The 18,902-nt window shown below is 37.4% G+C and overlaps 2 protein-coding genes, 1 non-coding gene and 1 pseudogene across 4 annotated transcripts; 3 read left to right on the top strand and 1 right to left on the bottom strand.

Moving 5' to 3' along the window:
• Nucleotides 1–673: 673 nt before the first annotated feature.
• On the top strand, nt 674–774 carry LOC139895498 (U6 spliceosomal RNA). The gene has a single exon (XR_011775936.1). It is a non-coding gene; the product is annotated as a U6 spliceosomal RNA (small nuclear RNA).
• A 592-nt stretch (nt 775–1,366) lies between these two features.
• On the top strand, nt 1,367–8,258 carry LOC139887807 (costunolide synthase-like; annotated as a pseudogene).
• A 154-nt stretch (nt 8,259–8,412) lies between these two features.
• LOC139887809 (probable aquaporin NIP7-1) lies at nt 8,413–10,087 on the bottom strand. The gene is made up of 5 exons (XM_071870861.1): nt 9,890–10,087; nt 9,591–9,812; nt 9,292–9,486; nt 8,976–9,037; nt 8,413–8,638 (listed from the first exon to the last, which is right to left on the bottom strand). The coding sequence occupies exons 1-5, from the start codon at nt 10,085–10,087 to the stop codon at nt 8,413–8,415; spliced, it is 903 nt and encodes a 300-aa protein (XP_071726962.1).
• Nucleotides 10,088–14,187: 4,100 nt separating this feature from the next.
• On the top strand, nt 14,188–17,587 carry LOC139890758 (nuclear transcription factor Y subunit C-3-like). Of its 2 annotated transcripts, none has more exons than XM_071873672.1 (4): nt 14,188–14,285; nt 14,394–14,460; nt 15,736–16,499; nt 17,094–17,587. In XM_071873672.1, exon 3 carries the CDS (start codon nt 15,746–15,748, stop codon nt 16,487–16,489), a length of 744 nt encoding a protein of 247 aa, XP_071729773.1. In that variant the 5' UTR covers nt 14,188–14,285; nt 14,394–14,460; nt 15,736–15,745; the 3' UTR covers nt 16,490–16,499; nt 17,094–17,587. The 2 variants fall into 2 exon arrangements, with proteins under 2 accessions (XP_071729773.1, XP_071729772.1); XM_071873671.1 differs by having other exon boundaries at nt 17,091–17,582.
• The last annotated feature ends 1,315 nt before the right edge of the window (nt 17,588–18,902 follow it).

Genomic DNA, 18,902 nt, shown 5'->3' on the forward strand with positions numbered 1-18,902 from the left:
GAAAATCCGGAACCCGTCGACGGTGGCTATAGATTTCCGACACGAAATCGCCGCCTACAACCACCTAGGATAGGTACCAGTAAGAGAACGGCACACGCCAAACGGCACACCCAACCTAACATCACCCTGCAAACCTGACCGGATCACAGATCTAATGAAAACCCACCGGATCGCCGCCTGCTTTCCGGCAAATAGGACGAAGGAGATGACGAATTGAAGGTGCACACGCCGTCGGTAAGCAAGTAATAGATAGGACACACATTCACAACGAAAAGAAACACAAAGAGGACCGGACCACCAGCGAGATGTCGGTGGCCGGAAAAACGAGTGACACCGGAGTCTACAAACCAGGAGAACAGGGAACACAAGAGAAGAAAGGTTGAAAAATGGAGGAGGTAGGCGGCTGAAAAATAGGGAAAACCCTAGATCTGGAAGATGGAGATGGAGAGCGTATTATTATTTGAGAGAATAGATGAAACACAGATCTTTTTATTTGGTTATTCCCAAAGTTTAATAATAGAACCATTGCATGTGGCCTAATATTCAAGCCTTTTAAAGGCTTCTGCTATTTACTGCTCCAATTACACTTTATAAAAATAAAGAATAGACATCAATAAAAGCTGAAAATTAGGATGTGTATGGAGTACAATGATAATAACGTTACTAATTTCAAGTCCGTTCTGGGACATCAGATAAAAGTGGAATGATACATAGAATATTAGCATGGCCCGGTGCAAGGATGACATGGACAAATCGGAAATGGTCCAAAAAATTTTACAAAATTTAAACATGGTTACATCTTGATCAATTGAGCGCAAACAAAATTTTATAAAATTTAAACATGGTTACATCTTGATCAATTCGAGCGAAAACATTATCATCTTTCGTTTACTAGTTGTGTATATTAACCTGAAAAAGTGTTGCACAAATCTCGTCAAATGTTTTCTAAACTATGCAAAAGATACTACGTTTTCGCTCTCTAATGATCTATTATTCTAATTCTAAATTCTGGCTTTACGTAATCACCCAGAAATGTTTTTTATTATACCTAAAAGAGAAAGTAATCATGATATTATTCATGTTCTGTTATATATTCAGAAACAGTACTTTTGGATGAATATCATCACAATAACAATAGCAATATCTTAGATCACACAGATTTGACTGTATATGTTTATCTAAACAACCAAATAAAGAAATATTCATATTCATATCCTATAATTAAAAATAAAATAAAAAAATAGTCGCTGGAATTGTCAAACATGATCGATCATTTAATAATTATGCCGACCCAATAAAGAAATATTCATATTCATCATTTAACCTTATGTAATTAGATTTGTGGACCAAGTAATAGCACCAAAAAATGGAGCCTTTCACCATGTTCTTCTTCATTGCTTCTTCACTAGTTTCCGTCATGGTCTATTGGGCATTCATAAAATTCACCAAAAACTTGCCACCAGGACCACCTAAAGTTCCCATAATTGGAAACATACACCAACTCAAAGGTGCAGCCCCACACCGAAGTCTTCGAAATTTGGCCAGGAAATATGGCCCCATCATGTATTTACAGCTCGGACAAGTTCCAACCCTCGTTATATCGACACCAAAACTAGCCCAAGAGATTTTAAAAACATATGATCACATCTTTGCTGATAGACCCACCAGCGCAGCTTCACAAATATTGTTCTATAATGCTCAAGATATTGCTTGGGCTCCATATGGGAATTATTGGAAACAAATTAAATGAGGAAAATTTGCACTATGGGACTTCTTAGTCGCATAAGGGTCCAATCGTACAGCTTTATTCGTAAAGAAGAGATTATTCGTATTTGTGATATTATATATGTTAAAGCATCAACAGGAAGTCATGTTATAATAAGGGATCTAGTGGTAGATATGGTCAATAATGTGATTTGCAGGGCTACGGTTGGCGATATTTGCAAAGATCGAACGGCGCTTGTTGAAGTGTTATTTGATATAATGAAAACTTTAACTGCGTTCAATGTGTCCGCGCATTACACTAGTTTAAAATTCATTAATGTTTTTTATTGGAAAAAATCTAAGTGGTTGAAGAGGCAGAAACAACTAGATATTATCTTGGAAGACATCTTGGATGAACACCGGAATAGACCAATTGGCTTATGTGATCAAGAAGATCTAGTTGATGTGCTGTTAAGGGTTAAAGAGACCGGCGACCTAGATGTGCCCATCTCAAATGATAACGTCAAAGGCGTCATTTTGGTACGTACATTCTAATCTTTTATACATATCTTTAGATTAACGTATCAAGGTACCCTGCGAACTATGAAATTGCCGAATCTCGGCCTACACATCCAACTAGGATGTGTTTGCCATTCTAAAAACTATATTCGCTTTTTCTGATGACGACGGCTCTCGGAGCTGTCTTTAACTTGGATAAAAGTATTGTACATAGTACGTGGTTATATATCAAATGTAAAGTGACTGTTATTAAATTGTACAACTCTTTTATGCACGTTAATGATAGCCCTAAGGAATGTCGTTAGAAAAATTAAAATATATTGTTTTGCTTAAATGCAGGCAATGTTAATAGGTGGGACAAGTACCTCAACAATGATACTTGAATGGGTGATGACCGAACACATGAGATAACCATGTTGTAGTATGGAGACGTTAAACAAACAAGAAAACAGAAAACTGATGATGATACGGCACATCATCAATGGATGCGGCGCATCCATGGCACGTTTTTATGCCGAGGGTTTTGGATGCGGAGCATTGAGCTGATATGGCGCATCAATGGGGTCGGATGTGGCGCATCAGCTCTAGATGCGGCGCATCTGGAGCTGGTACTTGAATCTGAAACATGGAAAGCAGGTGATACGGTGCATCACTCTGCAGATGCGGCGCATCTGGTGTCTGGCAGCAAGTTGTCAACTTGCACACTTTACATCCGAGCATGTTTTGTCTACCTTTCACTTTTGGTGCAAAGTTGGATACTTTACACCTAAAATTAGGGATGTGATCATGCCATTACAAGGTGGAAAGCATGGCTAGTTGGTAAACAAGATTATTACTTAACATGATGAAGATTCCTAGCTAGTTGTCATGGTGTTCTTGTTTCTCTATATATAGAACTCATTCTTAGTCATTGTAACACACCACTCTCAAATATTCAGTAAATAAACGATCTCTAGTTGGTATGTGGACTAAAGCAATCACAACGATTGCATATAACCACGTTATATCTTGTGTCGTTCTTTACATTTTCGCATTTATTATCTTTCGTTCATTAAGTGGGTTTGAGTGATCTTGATAGTATCACTACTCAGCTAGTAGTCTTGTAGAATTACTAGTGTTGTTTGGGTCCTAATATCCTAAAAACTGGTATCTAGAGCACAAGGTTTCGTTAAGGGAACGATGGCGGAAGATGGAAAGTTTAGAATCGACCGATTCGATGGGAGGGACTTTGGCTTTTGGAAGATGCAAATTGAAGATTACTTGTATCAAAAGAAGCTACATCAACCTTTATTAGAGACCAAGCCAGAAAGCATGAACGATGCCGATTGGATGCTTTTGGATTGACAAGCTTTGGGTGCTATTCGTCTTTCACTTGCTAAAAATGTTGCATACAACGTTGTGAATGAGAAGACGACGTTTGCTTGCTTGAAAGCACTCTCTAACATGTATGAGAAACCTACCGCTGCAAATAAGGTATTTCTCATGCGTCAATTGTTCAATACTAATATGAAGGAAGGTACGAGTGCAACAGATCATATCAATGAATTTAATAACATCGTTTCAAGTTTTGAATCGGTAGAGATTAAGTTTGATGATGAACTAAAAGCACTTATCTTGCTTTCATCATTACCGGAAAGTTGGACGGGTACAGTTACCGCAGTTAGTAGCTCTACGGGAAATACTAAGCTAGCGTTTGAAGCTATAAGGGATTTGATTCTTGGTGAAGATACTCGTAGGAGAAACTCGGGAGAATTAACGTCCGGTTCTTTGTTAAGTACTGACAACCGGGGTAGAAAATTTGAACGCGGTGAGAAGAAGGGTAGGAAGAAGTCTAAGAAGAGGAATCCATCGAAAGATAGAAGTGAAGTTACTTGTTGGGGTTGCAATCAAAAGGGGAACTTTCAAAGGAATTGCAAAAATGGTTCCGCGAAAGGTGTAAACTTGGCCGAAGGGGAAAGTGATGATGCACTTTTGTGTAGTGTTGAAAATTCTATGGAGTCTTAGATTTTGGATTTGGGAGCTTCATTTCATGCTACTCATGTCAAAAGCATGATGAAGAATTTTCGTTCATATCAAGGCAAGGTGAGATTGGCAGACAACAAGCAACTCAATATAGAGGGCATTGGAGATGTTGTTTTGAAGACTACTCTTGGCTCTAATTGGACCTTGAAAAATGTAAGGTACATTCCTAAATTGAAAAGGAAACTTATTTCGGTTGGTCAATTAGATGATGAAGGTAACGCGGTTACTTTTGAAAACCGCCAATGGAAGGTGGTTAAGGGTAGTTGTGTAGTGGCTCGAGGACATAAAAAGGGAACTCTTTATATGGTTGAAGTGTTTGACGAAGACACGGTGGTTGCTACGGTTAATGTTGAGTCCGAATCAACTCTATGGCACCGAAGACTCGGGCATATGAGTGAGAAGGGTATGAAGATGCTTGTTTCGAGTGGGAGGATTCCTGATTTGAAGAAAGTAGAACTTGGGTTTTGCGAACCATGTGTTTATGGGGAAGCAAAAGAAGGTGACTTTTGGGAAATCAGGGAATGCACCTAAGTTGGAGAAATTGGAGCTCGTTCATACGGATGTGTTTGGTCCAACCAATGTAGAATCACATGGAGGTTCTCGTTATTATGTCACCTTCATTGACGACTCCACTCGAAAGGTATGGGTTTATTTTCTTAAAGCTAAATCCGATGTATTTAATACTTTTGTGAAGTGAAAAGCTATGGTAGAAAATGAGAATAACTTGAAAATCAAGTGCTTGAAGTCGGATAATGGAGGATAATATGGTAGTCTTGAGTTTAAAGACCATTGTGCAAAGCTCGGTATTAGAATGTTGAAAATGGTAGCGGAGACACCGCAACACAATGGGGTCGCCGAACGTATGAATCGTACGTTAAATGAAAGGGCTAAGAGTATGAGGCTACATGTTGGTTTGCCTAAAATGTTTTGGGCGGATGCGGTTAACACGGCGGCTTATTTGATAAATAGGGGACCCTCAACACCGTTGGTTTTCCGAATCCCGGAGGAAGAATGGCAAGGTAAAAATGTGAATTATGGTCACCTAAAGGTCTTTGGGTGTAATGCATATGTGAAGACCAAAGATGCGGATAGAGACAAGCTTGAGGCTAAGTCGAAAAAGTGTACTTTCATTGGCTACGGGTCGGATGAAATGGGCTATCGTTGTTAGGACAACGAAGCTAGAAAAGTAATTCGTTCGCGAGATGTTACTTTTGATGAAGATTCGGTCTATGGAAAACCGGAAATGGGGAGTCCTAAACCGAGTCAAGTTACTTTTGACGATGTTTCTATTGATGATCTTGCAGGTTCTAGTGGGAGTTTGGGAAACAATGAATTGCCGAATAACGTTGAGGCGTCGAAAAATGCTAATGATGGGGATGATTCGGAAAGCGGTGATGATTCCGAACATAGTGCGAGTTCTAGTGATGAGGAGGACATAAATGAAACCGGTCCAACCATTCCGGTTACTCCTACACCAAGAAGCTCGACTAGAGTGCCCAAACGTAATCCTAGGTATTCTCCATCAGCAAACTACTTGCTCTATACCGAGAATGGTGAACCGAAAGTTACTTTGAGGCAAGAAAAATAAAAGAATCCATACAATGGGAGCTTGCCGTGAAAGAAGAGATGGGATCACTTGAGAAGAACAAGACTTGGTCACTAGTGAAGTTACCTCATGATAAAAGGGCATGGCAAAGCAAATGGGTGTATAGAATCAAGAATGAGTTAGATGGCAAGAGAAGGTACAAAGCTCGTTTGGTAGTCAAAGGCTTTCAACAAAAGGAAGGGGTTGACTGCAAAGAGATATTTTCACCGGTAGTTAAAATGACTACTATCTGTTTGGTACTTTCTATGGTTGCATCCGAAGACTTACATCTTGAGCAACTAGATGTAAAAACTGCATTCTTACATGGTGATCTTGTTGAAGAGATCTACATGAGGCAACCTGTAACGACCCGGAAATTTCTGACCAAATTTAAACTTTATCTTTAAAATGATTTAATGTTTTCGACACGATAAGCAAAGTCTGTAATGTTGAGTCTCAAGTTTTGGAACTATATTCATGTAATCAATTATTCTTTGACTGTTCTCGAAGATTCAAGAACAATATATATAACTTAATGTGCATATATATATATATGATTTCAAGTTATTTAGTAAACGATAGTAACATTCGATTATTGATTCGATTGATATTTAGATAAGTTAACTAAAACGTTTAAGATGAACTAGTAAAACACTAATTTGCTACAGTATTTTCGAATTTCTACAGTACCCGAAAAGCTACAGTGTTTTCGAAAATCACTATTTGCTACAAACAAGAAAACAGAAAACTGATGATGATGCGGCGCATCATCAATGGATGCGGCGCATCCATGGCACATTTTTATGCCGAGGGTTTTGGATGCGGAGCATTGAGCTGATATGGCGCATCAATGGGGTCGGATGCGGCGCATCACTTCTAGATGTGGCGCATCTGGAGCTGGTACTTGAATCTGAAACGTGGAAAGCAGGTGATGCGGAGCATCACTCTGCAGATGCGGCGCATCTGGTGTCTGGCAGCAAGTTGTCAACTTGCACACTTTACATCCGAGTATGTTTTGTCTACCTTTCACTTTTGGTGCAAAGTTGGATACTTTACACCTATAATTAGGGCTGTGATCATGCCATTAGAAGGTGAAAAGCATGGCTAGTTGGTAAACAAGATGATTACTTGACATGATGAAGATTCCTAGCTAGTTGTCATGGTGTTCTTGTTTCTCTATATATAGAACTCATTCTTAGTCATTGTAACACACCACTATCAAATATTCAGTAAATAAACGATCTCTAGTTGGTCCGTGGACTAAAGCAATCACAACGATTGCATATAACCACGTTATATCTTGTGTCGTTCTTTACATTTTCGCATTTATTATCTTTCGTTCATTAAGTGGGTTTGAGTGATTTTGATAGTATCACTACTCGGCTAGTAGTCTTGTAGAATTACTAGCGTTGTTTGGGTCCTAATATCCTAACAAACCAGTGATCATGAAGAAAGTGCAGGCAGAATTAAGAGTGGCCGTGAATGGAAACACCATAACAGAGGCGGATGTACCAAACATGAGTTACTTAAAATTAATAGTAAATGAACATTGAGGCTACACGGTCCATCAATATTGGTTCCTCGATTAAGCAGGGAGGATTCGAAGGTTGGCGGATACAACATTCCCAAGAACACAAAGGTACTCGTGAATCTTTGGGCATGCGCCACAGATCCCGATAGCTATGAAAATCCCGAAAGCTTCATTCCGGAAAGATTTGATAACAGTTCTATCAGTTAATTGGATACTAACTTTGAGCTTATTCCGTTTGGCGCTGGTAGAAGAATGTGTCCTGGTATTACATTTGGTACGAGTTTAATTGAATATGCACTTGCTAATATGTTGTATCATTTGATTGGAAGCTTCCAAACATATTAAAACCCGTTGAAGTTGATTTGACAGAAGCTACTGTGCTTTCGAATTTACCAAAATATCCATTACAAGTCATCCCTATCACTGTATCGATAGCGGACTAAAAGCTAAGTCAAATGGCTTAGTAATCGAGTTTCTTGGTTGCTGGTATTCATCCATTTACATGTGATCAATAAATCCGTTGACCGATGATAAACAAAAAGTGAAGTTTCTTGGAAAGTCAAACTTGCTGACAAATTGAGATTGGAATGCAACGTTTGACATTGTATACATCAGACCTATGAATAAATTATATTATTACTAGTACTCGATATTCTACACTCACTACATAATTGTAGACTTGTCTCTAGTTAGTATACAGTTATGAATATTGTAAATCCTTGATCCAGATCATTATACCATATTACCACATTTGCAAGCCAAGTTAGGATTAGTGTCACTGAGTAAACTGATAATGTTTTTCCTATTCAGGCTACCCATGAAAATGGAGTATTTTTTTACTCAGATGTACGTTGCTTAACTGGTTATTCCGTGATCGTTTCTGAGCCTTTTCCCTAGCCACCTCAAGATATGCTGCTAGTGAGGTTTGAACATGTAACCTGTTGTTAGGAAATTCAGGCCCAACCACTAGACTATCTTGAGATGGTTCAAGTTATATTATGGAAAACAGAGGAACAAGCTATATAAAATGTAGATAGATGTTTTATTACAATTAATCAATTTGAAGTAAATGAGAACGTCGAGAAGATGACGAAGAAGACAAAGAAGGGGGAGAAGACGTCAAAGAGGTACAAGGCTTCAATATACGAAGCATGAAAGCACCCGAAATGGCCCCAAGTACTGGAGCTGTTAGATATATCCACAAACCATTGAAGTTAAAAGACACGATGGCTGGTCCCAATGACCTTGCAGGGTTCATTGATCCTCCTGATATTGGTCTGTCATAACAACCACAAACATGTTATGTGAAGTATATCAACATTCAACATAATACATTGTGTACGGCAGTAAATGTCATTTTATTTGTAGTCTTGATGGTTTGATTTTATGAAATGAGTATTAATTATTTATTTATGGTGACCATGATCTTTGAGTTTGGCTAACAACATCCAAGACTCGCGGGGTTGTTTATTTGGACCCAAATCAAGTGAAGCTCTTCATCAAGGAAGTTTTTTTTTTTTAATCATTTATTGCATGATGCAGGTATTGTGCATTCAACCAAATTGAATTTAATACTGTAGTTGTATTTGGTGCTTGAATTTTCTTTAGGATTACCCTGTGATTAGGACTCCAAGAGCAATGGCAACTGCTACAATAAATCCAGAAAATTGAGTTACCTGAATATTAGAAGAGAAAAAATTGAAATTTGTCAAAGTATGAAGTTTATATTAGTAACATCATGGGGGTGTTGAAATTGCTTATGGAAGTACTTATTATCTGCTTATCTTTATAATCAAAATTTGAAACTTAAAAAATGTATCTTTATATAAAAAAGCAGTTAAAATTTTATAAGAAAAGAAAGGTGGGTGTACATACAGGTGATAGATATATAATGTCCTGCAAATTAGTATAAGATAAATGGTATACATACAGATGGTGGGGCATGGACTAACGAAGCGGTGAGAAACAGAACGATGAATGATGCCATGAACTCGGCCCAAAATGCTGCACTGCATCCCGCAAGTGGTCTAGTTGTCATAACCTCCGATTTCATGCCATACACCAATGCTCCCGCATAAGTTGCCAATGTACAGCCTGCTACTTGAGCCACTATATACAACGGAACCTTTTCAAAACAAACAAACAAACAAAAAACCATTAGATTTGTAAATTAACATTACCAAAAAAAAAAATAATAATAATAATAAATAAATGTCATATAATTAGTACCCTTTTCCATGGAAATGGACCAACAGTAGCGAAAGCTATGGTGACTGCAGGGTTAACATGTGCACCAGAAATGTGTCCGATAGAGAAAACCACCACGATCACCGCTAACGCTGCTGTGACGGCATACTCAAGTAGGCCCACACCTCTCACCAATTCTGTGCTTGCTATTATCCCACCTATACTAAACATAACAATAAAACTTCCTAACATTTCTGCTATAACCTGCAACACCCATATAATATAACACATCATGACGATATCAAATCTTTAAAGTTGGTTTTTTTAATGGAGTTACCTACAATTCTAATAAGGGTTTTGTCCATTTGAAACGGAAAGCATAAACAAGAGGGACTTTTAACAACGACGACTTCGTCTTCAATTTGGTCTATTACAAGTGTATTTGAAGAACCTGTTTCGTGATCAAATTTTGATTGGTTACTGGTGGATACATCTTTTGGTGCTTCACAAGTTTGCCCATCTTTAAACAGGCCTGTCATTATTGATAATTAATGATAACGACAGAGTTGTGAATAGGATTAAAATGTAGCAATATTATTGTTTAAATAAAATGCAAAGTTAAGTTGTTTGTTAGTCACACAGTTGAGGTTGGGTTGTATAAAGGTTATAATTTGGGAGTTTGCTGTGTTTCTGGCTGATAGTAGTTCAACTGTGAATTCGACATGCTTGTTGTGTGGCGACTAGTAGAAATTATGTCACGCATATTTCTTGCATTTTTGACACGTAATTCAGTTTATATCTTTGTGGTAACATAATTATGGATTAAAGATTGGAGATTCCTATACGCAAGTAAATTTAAAGGTTTGTTGGTTGTTACCTGTTTTTCCAATAGTTCATTAAGTATGACTAATATTGATGCATAGCTCTTCAAGCGTCGATTTTGTTCAATGATGTTTATCAACCACATTATGAGCGATTAAATTCGATCAAACACGTTATCCACTTGGTTATAGCGATGGCAATGGATTGGATGTGGATAGGATGATGCTATATCCATATTCATATCGGTTTAATTTTTGTTCATCCATATCCATTTAATTGTTTTTTCATCCATCCATATCCAGCGGATGAGGTGGGTTAACGGATATCCATTGGATATTAAAAAGATGTCATGATATTTTTCTAATATGCAATGAAAGCAAAAATGTAGTATAGCAAAAATATTTGTAACATAACATAATCAACAAGAATGTGTAATTTTTGTCGAAGATAGAATACATTTTTTGAATTTACTATTAAACATAGGTTATGAAAAATTAAATATGTAATTGTTTGTTTATTTTGTTAGATATACGTGTTTTATAATAATATATCATAGGTTTTTCATAATAAAATTGAAAGCAAATTGTAAATCTAACGGTAAATATATTTGTAATAGTAAATATCTAAGCATATATTTATATTTATGTATTTGTATATGTATTTCGGGTGTTAATGAATATATTCATGGATGAAACTTTTCATCCATGTACATATCCATATCTATTAAGGTTCATCCATATCCGTATCCATATCCATATCCATTTAGGTTCATCCATATACATCACGAAGCGGGTGGATCGGATGGATATCCGTTGGATTGGGTGACCATTGCCATCCCTACTTGGTTAGTCTAAAAAGATGTCTACTACGAATTATTGATTTAGTAATGTGATTTAGTAACGTCCTTTTGGAATCCGGATGAATACATTATTTACGAGTGGATGTAGCATGGGTATAAAACGGACTTGGAGTTCTTGATTGCGCCTTCATTGGGCGACGGCTCAAGGGCATCAGGTATCGATTATTCGATGAGGCATTATAAATTTGTGTTAGGACTTGAACATAACACAAAACATCATTTTAGAGAATTTATATATTAAACATAAATGTATTCATTCGAGTGGTAACAATGTATAATCTAATAAGACCATTCCCATCAGTGTGTGCTCTCACCATGCCATCAAGAGTGCCGATATCAGTGTGTGCCCTCTCACCTGGCACTCCACTTCACCCTCACTCAATCCTTCACCAAACATTTTTCAAGACGAGTAAATTTATCTTTCTTCATAAATGCAATATTTGTTGTACTCACAGTTTTAATACTTGTAAAGATATTCTTATTATGAAATGAAATCATTTAAGTAATTATAAAAAATATAAATATAACAATATAAATATAAAAATTGCGCGCATAATGTCTCAAAGAGCAAATACACCGACTTTTTTTTTATTAACACTCGTGGGTCAGTTTTAATTTTTTTCATTATCCACCTTTAATCAAAACACCAAAACTCTTCCTCATACTCTCCTCCGTTAAACTTCATCGTTTCGGCCAGGCTCCTGGCTGATGATGATTTGATCTTCATGTCGAAGCCAAGTGGCTTTTCATGTACTAAGTCGTGCGATAATCGAGTAATTTCGTTTTTGATTTTCAACTTTCCGGACACATGGACTCGTGTTGAGTGCCGGAGAGTCTTTGAGAATTACGGTGATCTTCAAGATGTGTATTTTGCACGTAAGAGATTGTCGAGTGGCCAACGCTTCGGATACGTTCGATATGTTGGCGTCACTGATATCGAACCTTTCACAAAAGTCTTGAACACCATTCAAGTTAATGGAAAATGGATTCGAGCATACAAGGCTATGGAGAGGAGTGTGGTTAACCGTCCATCGAGTAAGGAATATGAGAACAACCTGAATGCATATGACTTTCCACCGGCCCCTTGGAACAGTGGTACATCTATTCCAACTAAATGGGAAGGAAAAAGCTTCAAGGATTTCCTTGCAGGTCTTAAAAACGAATCCAAGGTGTTTCAGTTTCACATGGTTAATCGTATTGAGATCAAAGTCGGGGGCAAATTTTTCGAAATTAATCTTCCTAATTCGGTGAACAATCACAATCTCGTTTTTAGCTTTAACAATGATCGATTATCTTGGTCTTTGATCGAAGTGAATAAGACTCGGGTTGAAGAGGACGACGGAGATGTTTTGGATAAATCCCATGGCATCTCCAGTAATCGTTCGGACTTATCAGAACCTGCAAATATGTCGTGTGTGGGAGAAAAAGTTCAGTCAAGTATGGATGAGAATCAGGGTACCTCTGATGGGATTATAAACGATTCAGTTTACGATAATTCGTTTTATTGTGAGTCTGCAGATGCTACTGAAGATGGTGAGTTTATTCTGGATTCGTCCGATGTGCAGGTTAATTCAGGCGATGATGAGTCTGTGCAGGTTAATTCAGGCGATGCTGCAGATGCTACTGAAGATGGTGAGTTTATTCCGGATTCGTCCGATGTGCAGGTTAATTTAGGTGATGATGATTCTGAGCAGGTTAATTCAGGCGATGATGAATCTCCGGCTGCCATACCGGAAAGTAATTCAAGCGTTGCTCAGGTGACGGGTGAAGAACAAAGGTCGAGGGTTTCTGATTGGTTTGATAAGTCCAATGAAAGTTGTACAGGAATCGAGGGAAGTGCTGATAAGGTTGGAGACAAAAAGTTGAGGGTTTCGAATTCGGTTTCTGATTCTGGCGGCTCGCGTGACAATGAAAAGTCCACCTGTGACAAAAGTGATTTATTGATAGACCCAATGAATATTCAAAGTGCTGATGGGCCTGACTCTAACTCTTTTAGAGGGCATGTTCCAAATGACACACTGATGGGCTCTAGCTCCTCAAATGGGCTGGGTCCCAATCCTGATGGACTTGATCGTGATATGGGCCATACCTCGGTAGCCCGTTTTCGTGTTAATGATAGAAAAGTCCATCCGTTGATTAAAAGTCATTTCATTAAACACGTGTGGGGTAGGAGAAATATGAAACACAACCGAATTCGGGTTAAATTTCGATGGCAAGATAGATATCTTATCGAGAACATGATGAATGTTTCGGAAGAGGATACTGATTGCTGCTCATGTTGCTCTTCCTGCGCGTCATCGGATTCGGAATCATAGTCTAATTAGCTGTCATGTCGTGTTCTTTAATATCCTCGTGATTGTGTGTTTCCTATAGCTTCGTGTTGGTGTTGCTGTTTGTTTGTGCGTTTTTTGGTGCGGTCGCTTGTAGCCTCGTGTCTTGTCTAGCTCCTTGCTAGTTTGTTTCGTGTTCTTTTTATTTTAATAAAACTTACTTGCCTTCAAAAAAAAAAAAAAAAAAAAAATTGCGCGCATAAAAGTGTAACCAAAAGATGTCGAAAAAAATTCTTTCTTACAAAAAAAATCAACTACCTTTTTTTTCCCCTCAACGATAAAAGAGGCAACTTTCATAAAAGGAACAACCCTTCAATGCTACCAAAAGATGCCGAAAAACATTCTTTTTTACAAAATAGATCAACTAATTTAAAAAAAAGAACGCTAAAAGAAGCAACTTTCACAAAAGGAACAACCCTTCAATGTTAGATGTTGAAAAAAATTCTTTTTTACAAAATAGATCAAGACTTTTTTTTAACTCGCATTCAAAACGGAGCTCCCGGCTCGAAGCGATGGCTACACAACTGGTTAATACTAATATAATTTTAATATATATAAATAAATGATAAAAATAAAAATAAATAAAAATACATAAATATAAAAGCGTAATAGTTATAGTTAAGACATACTACTATATACAGTAGGTTTTCGTTTGTTGCAAACCCTAACTCAAAAGTATTTCTGTTTCTCACTCTCATCATCTGAATCAATCGATCAATCAATCAGGTTACCTACATAGGGTTTCTTTCTACCCTTTAATTAGTAGCTATATTCACTTTTATCAAGCTTCAATTTTGCTCCTTATTGATTCCGCTTATTATGTTTTTCTTTCAGATATCTGTTAATTGAACTTTTGTTAATTTGATCCAAGTCGTTTGAGCTCTTAGATACTATTTAGAAGGTAAATAATCAGCTCTCTCTGTTTTATCTGGTTCAATAATATGTAATTTATTAATTGCATGTTTGAATTATTATGATAATAATAATAATTTTGTGGCCTTAGATTCTTTTTTAATTAAATTTAATTTTTGCTGGTAAAAAAAGATTCCTTTTTAATTTGTATGCTTGAATTGAAGGATGTCTCTATTTACTCCATATATGTATGTGTTTGAACAATTTTTTTAAGTTACTGAAGATTAATATTACATAATTAGGGCAGACTGTAGAATAAGCTGATATGTTCAAACTGTACTACTTGAATATGCTTTTTTATTTTTTTGGGTAAGCGAAATGATCGCATAGCTCAAACAGAATGTCCTGCAATATAAGCCCAAGAGTCCATCCTTTTCTAAAACCAATTGGTGATAGAGGGACTTCCCCTTAGACTTATATACATACATTTGTTTTGTCCCATGACCGATGTGGGACTTTGGTTTGCACCCTTACAAACCTCCCCTCAAACCTAAGTCCATCTAGGCCTCCCCTCCAACGATAGTCTGGATCCAACCTTTACCGCCGCCAACTCGGAACTCTCAACCTGGTGGGAGGGCAGGGATATTTCGATACAAGGCTTTCCAGGATCAACTCATCGTGCCAGGGTCCCCCTCGAACGAGAGCTGGGTCCACTCATCGCTGCTCAAGACCGAGGGGTGCGCCACGTCGCTGCGTGCGCTCAGGGGTGCGCCCTACTGCGTCGTCCACCACATCGGGGCTATAGCCTAGCTCTGATACCACTTGTAATGATCGCATAGCCCAAACACAATGTCCTGCAATATAAGCCCAAGAGTCCATCCTTTTCTAAAACCAATTGGTGATAGAGGGACTTCCCCTTAGACTTATATACATACATTTGTTTTGTCCCATGACCGATGTGGGACTTGGGTTTGCACCCTTACAGGAATTGAATCCGGGTGGTGTGCTTCATTGGCCAACTCGGTGGCCACTCAGGCGAGCCTGAATGGTTTGAATATGCTTTTTTATGTATCTACGATTTACGAATTTGGAAGTGAGATACATTACTGGGTTGGCTTGGGTTGAATTGAACTTCTAATACTTAAAATAAATAGTATTTCGAACATGATTATAGATGTTATATATTTCAGTAATAGTTTTGGAATAGAATGATATGAGGCCTAATACATTCAAATTACATTTCGAGCAACCTTTCACCCGTCCCACCCATTTGGCCTATATCTGTATTATCTAATATTATTCTAACTCATTTTGCTTGTTATAGACCTTGAAATATGGATCAACAAGACCATGGTCAGCAACCAAGTCAAATGCCATATGGCGTGAACCCGTATCCACCAAACCAAATTATGGGCCCGGGGCCCACAACTCAGACTTCACAACCGGTGGGTCTTCCTTCACCTCCAGCCCAACTTGCACAACAACAACTTGCTTATCAGCAGATCCACCAGCAACAACAACAGCAATTGCACCAACAACTTCAAAATTTCTGGGCGAATCAGTATCAAGAAATTGAGCAAACAACTGATTTTAAAAACCATAGTCTCCCATTAGCTAGAATCAAGAAAATTATGAAGGCTGATGAAGATGTGAGGATGATATCAGCTGAAGCCCCTGTGATATTTGCACGTGCATGTGAAATGTTCATCCTTGAGTTGACTTTAAGGTCATGGAATCACACTGAGGAAAACAAGAGAAGGACACTTCAGAAAAATGACATTGCAGCTGCAATCACAAGGACTGATATCTTTGACTTTTTAGTTGATATAGTACCAAGGGAGGATTTAAAAGACGAGGTACTTGCATCGACAATCCCTAGAGGTGGGCCCATGCCCCCAACTGAGGGTCTTCCTTATTATTATATGCAGCCACCTCCACCACAAGTTGGTGGGTCAGGGATGTATATGGGTAAGCCGGTTGATCCTCAGGCCCTTTACGGGCAGCAGCCCAATCCGTATATGGGTCAGCAGCTTTGGCCACAACAGCAGCAGCAACAAGAACCACAAGGAGATGCTTGATTGATATGAGGTCAGTTGACTAGTTGACTACTGCTTCCAATTAATGATCTTTCTTATTAGAATGAAATTCTTATTCTTTCATCCTTACTTATCATAGTTGATCCTCTGTATGTAAGTTTGAAATATGGGTGGGTCAGATGGGTTGGGTCAACTTGTTAGTATGGGAAGGAACAGGTTGGGTCGACCCACCAACAGGTTGTACTTTTATAAATAATTAATATCGAAAAGATCATTACCAAAACTGAATTTCTGTTGTTAAACTAGTTGTCTCTAGGGAGGTTTCATTTTAGCTAATTTTGTTGGTTCAACCCATTGAATTGATCGAGAAAGAAGACGAGCCCAAGTCGACTAAATGGGTTGAAATTGCCAAATATATTAACTTCATGCTAAAAATCTCATGTTCAGGAAAGGTTTTTAGATAATGTAAAAATGGTCATTTTCTGTGATTTACATATGCACTACTAATTTGTTGTTCGTAAGATATACTAAATGACGAATAATAATGATCTAAGAATATGATAGCAGCAATAATAGTGATCTAATATGTTTATGTAGATAAACTTTATTGCCATCCATTGATGTGATCTAATATTTCATGCAGAAGCTATCAGCGATGTAACGACCTATGCGTATCTTGAAGACATTGGGCGTATGCCAATGCTGCTACATGAGTACTTTTTCATTTGAATTGTAGGATGTTTTGGTTTCATGTTGTGTTTGTGAATTCAGTTTGCTTAAATTATCTAGGGTTATAAAACGGCCGTTTGTAATTTAGCCGTGGCCTTATTTGAGCATCGCTTCTATGTAATGTAGTGGTTCTGATCGGTCATCCTCTTAATGTAGTTTATCGAATGCTTGAACCTTCAAAATTATGGTTAGCACCTCTTGTTGGAGGTGGCAATCTTGTCCTCAACAGGTTAAACATGTCACAACTTCTTCCGAGGAAGCCATTAGCAGCACTCCCACCCTCATCCGCCCTCACTTTTTCACTTTTGTAACATGTTTGAGAATGAATGCATGATAAATTGGTTGTGCATATAGCTTTAATATTTGTACTTTAGTTTAATTAAATAATATAGTGGGTTCCGGTTGTTAAGAATGATGTCATGGATGGTATGAGCTTAGTTCTCATTCAATATTGCGTGAAAATGTTGAGGTGACATTGAAGTGACATATTTTCATGTGAAAGAAGCGTGTTATGGTTGGGAATTGTATGAAAATGTCAAATATGGTTTGTATTCTTGAAAAACAAACGAGCTTCTTCGCAGTTGTGCTTGGTATAGCCATATGGATCATTTTACCAATATAAATAACAATACTCAATTTTCAAATATTCAAGTACGTGAGGTATGATGAAGCATTTTTTTTACCAGCAAAATAGATTTATTAATATAACCTCCCTAGCAACTAGCAAGGCGCCAGGAAGAAAAACAAATACAACGGCTTAATTAGCCAAGAGTCCCAACGACTAACAATTTTTCCTCTATTACAAAGTCAATTAAATGAAAAATTACGAATTGAATCAAATAAACAATCCGTCTTCATCGTGCTAGTGCCAAATAAAACGTTGTTGCGATATCTCCATAAATGCCAAAGGTGAGATGCCACGATCACATAAAGCTTGATCTTTGTATCTTCTCTAGCACGCCATGTTTCGTACCACTCGAACCAATCCATCCAAGAATCGAAATCACGAACATCCTCCTCATCGATCCATCTCTTAATCTTTCTATGATGAAGCATACAAATGAAATAACAGAAAACTCAGCATGATGAAGCCGAATTTTGGGATGATGATTTTTTTTTTTTAAATAGACGTAGGTTAATCAATCTATAATGATCATATTGTTGATATTTTCACTTCTAATTTTGATAAATTCACTTTTTCATGTTTTACTAGTATATAGAGTACAACTATTTAATGCATGAAAGTAAATAAATTCTTTAAATTTACAAGTTATATCACTACCCTTCTTGCTTAGTTGTTTTAGCTTTAACTCTACGAGTAAACACATGACAAATCACATCACAACAAGTGAGAATTGATATTTTATCTCTCTAAAAAAGTATCCTCTCACCATTCACTTATAACGTGTTGGATAATAGGGTTTGAATGTCCGGATAAACCTTTGAATCGTGTAATCACTTTTGCGATAAAGTATTTCGACCCTATACGTAAATTGCCTTAGGGTTACACGAAATCTTTATTCGGGATAAGACAAAGGCACAACTCCAATATAGACAATTTAAATTAGAGTCAAGAATAAAGAATTTATTATGAATGTTCAATTTTTTCATCATCATAGAAAATGAGACAAGTATCATCTATATATAGATTATGAAAGGTCACTATGAAAAGATGCATCTTTTGGTATAAAAGTTTTCATGAAAGTCACACCTTATGATTAAAAGG

This window comes from Rutidosis leptorrhynchoides, chromosome 2, assembly GCF_046630445.1.
Source record: "Rutidosis leptorrhynchoides isolate AG116_Rl617_1_P2 chromosome 2, CSIRO_AGI_Rlap_v1, whole genome shotgun sequence".
Classification (NCBI taxonomy): Eukaryota; Viridiplantae; Streptophyta; class Magnoliopsida; order Asterales; family Asteraceae; genus Rutidosis; species Rutidosis leptorrhynchoides.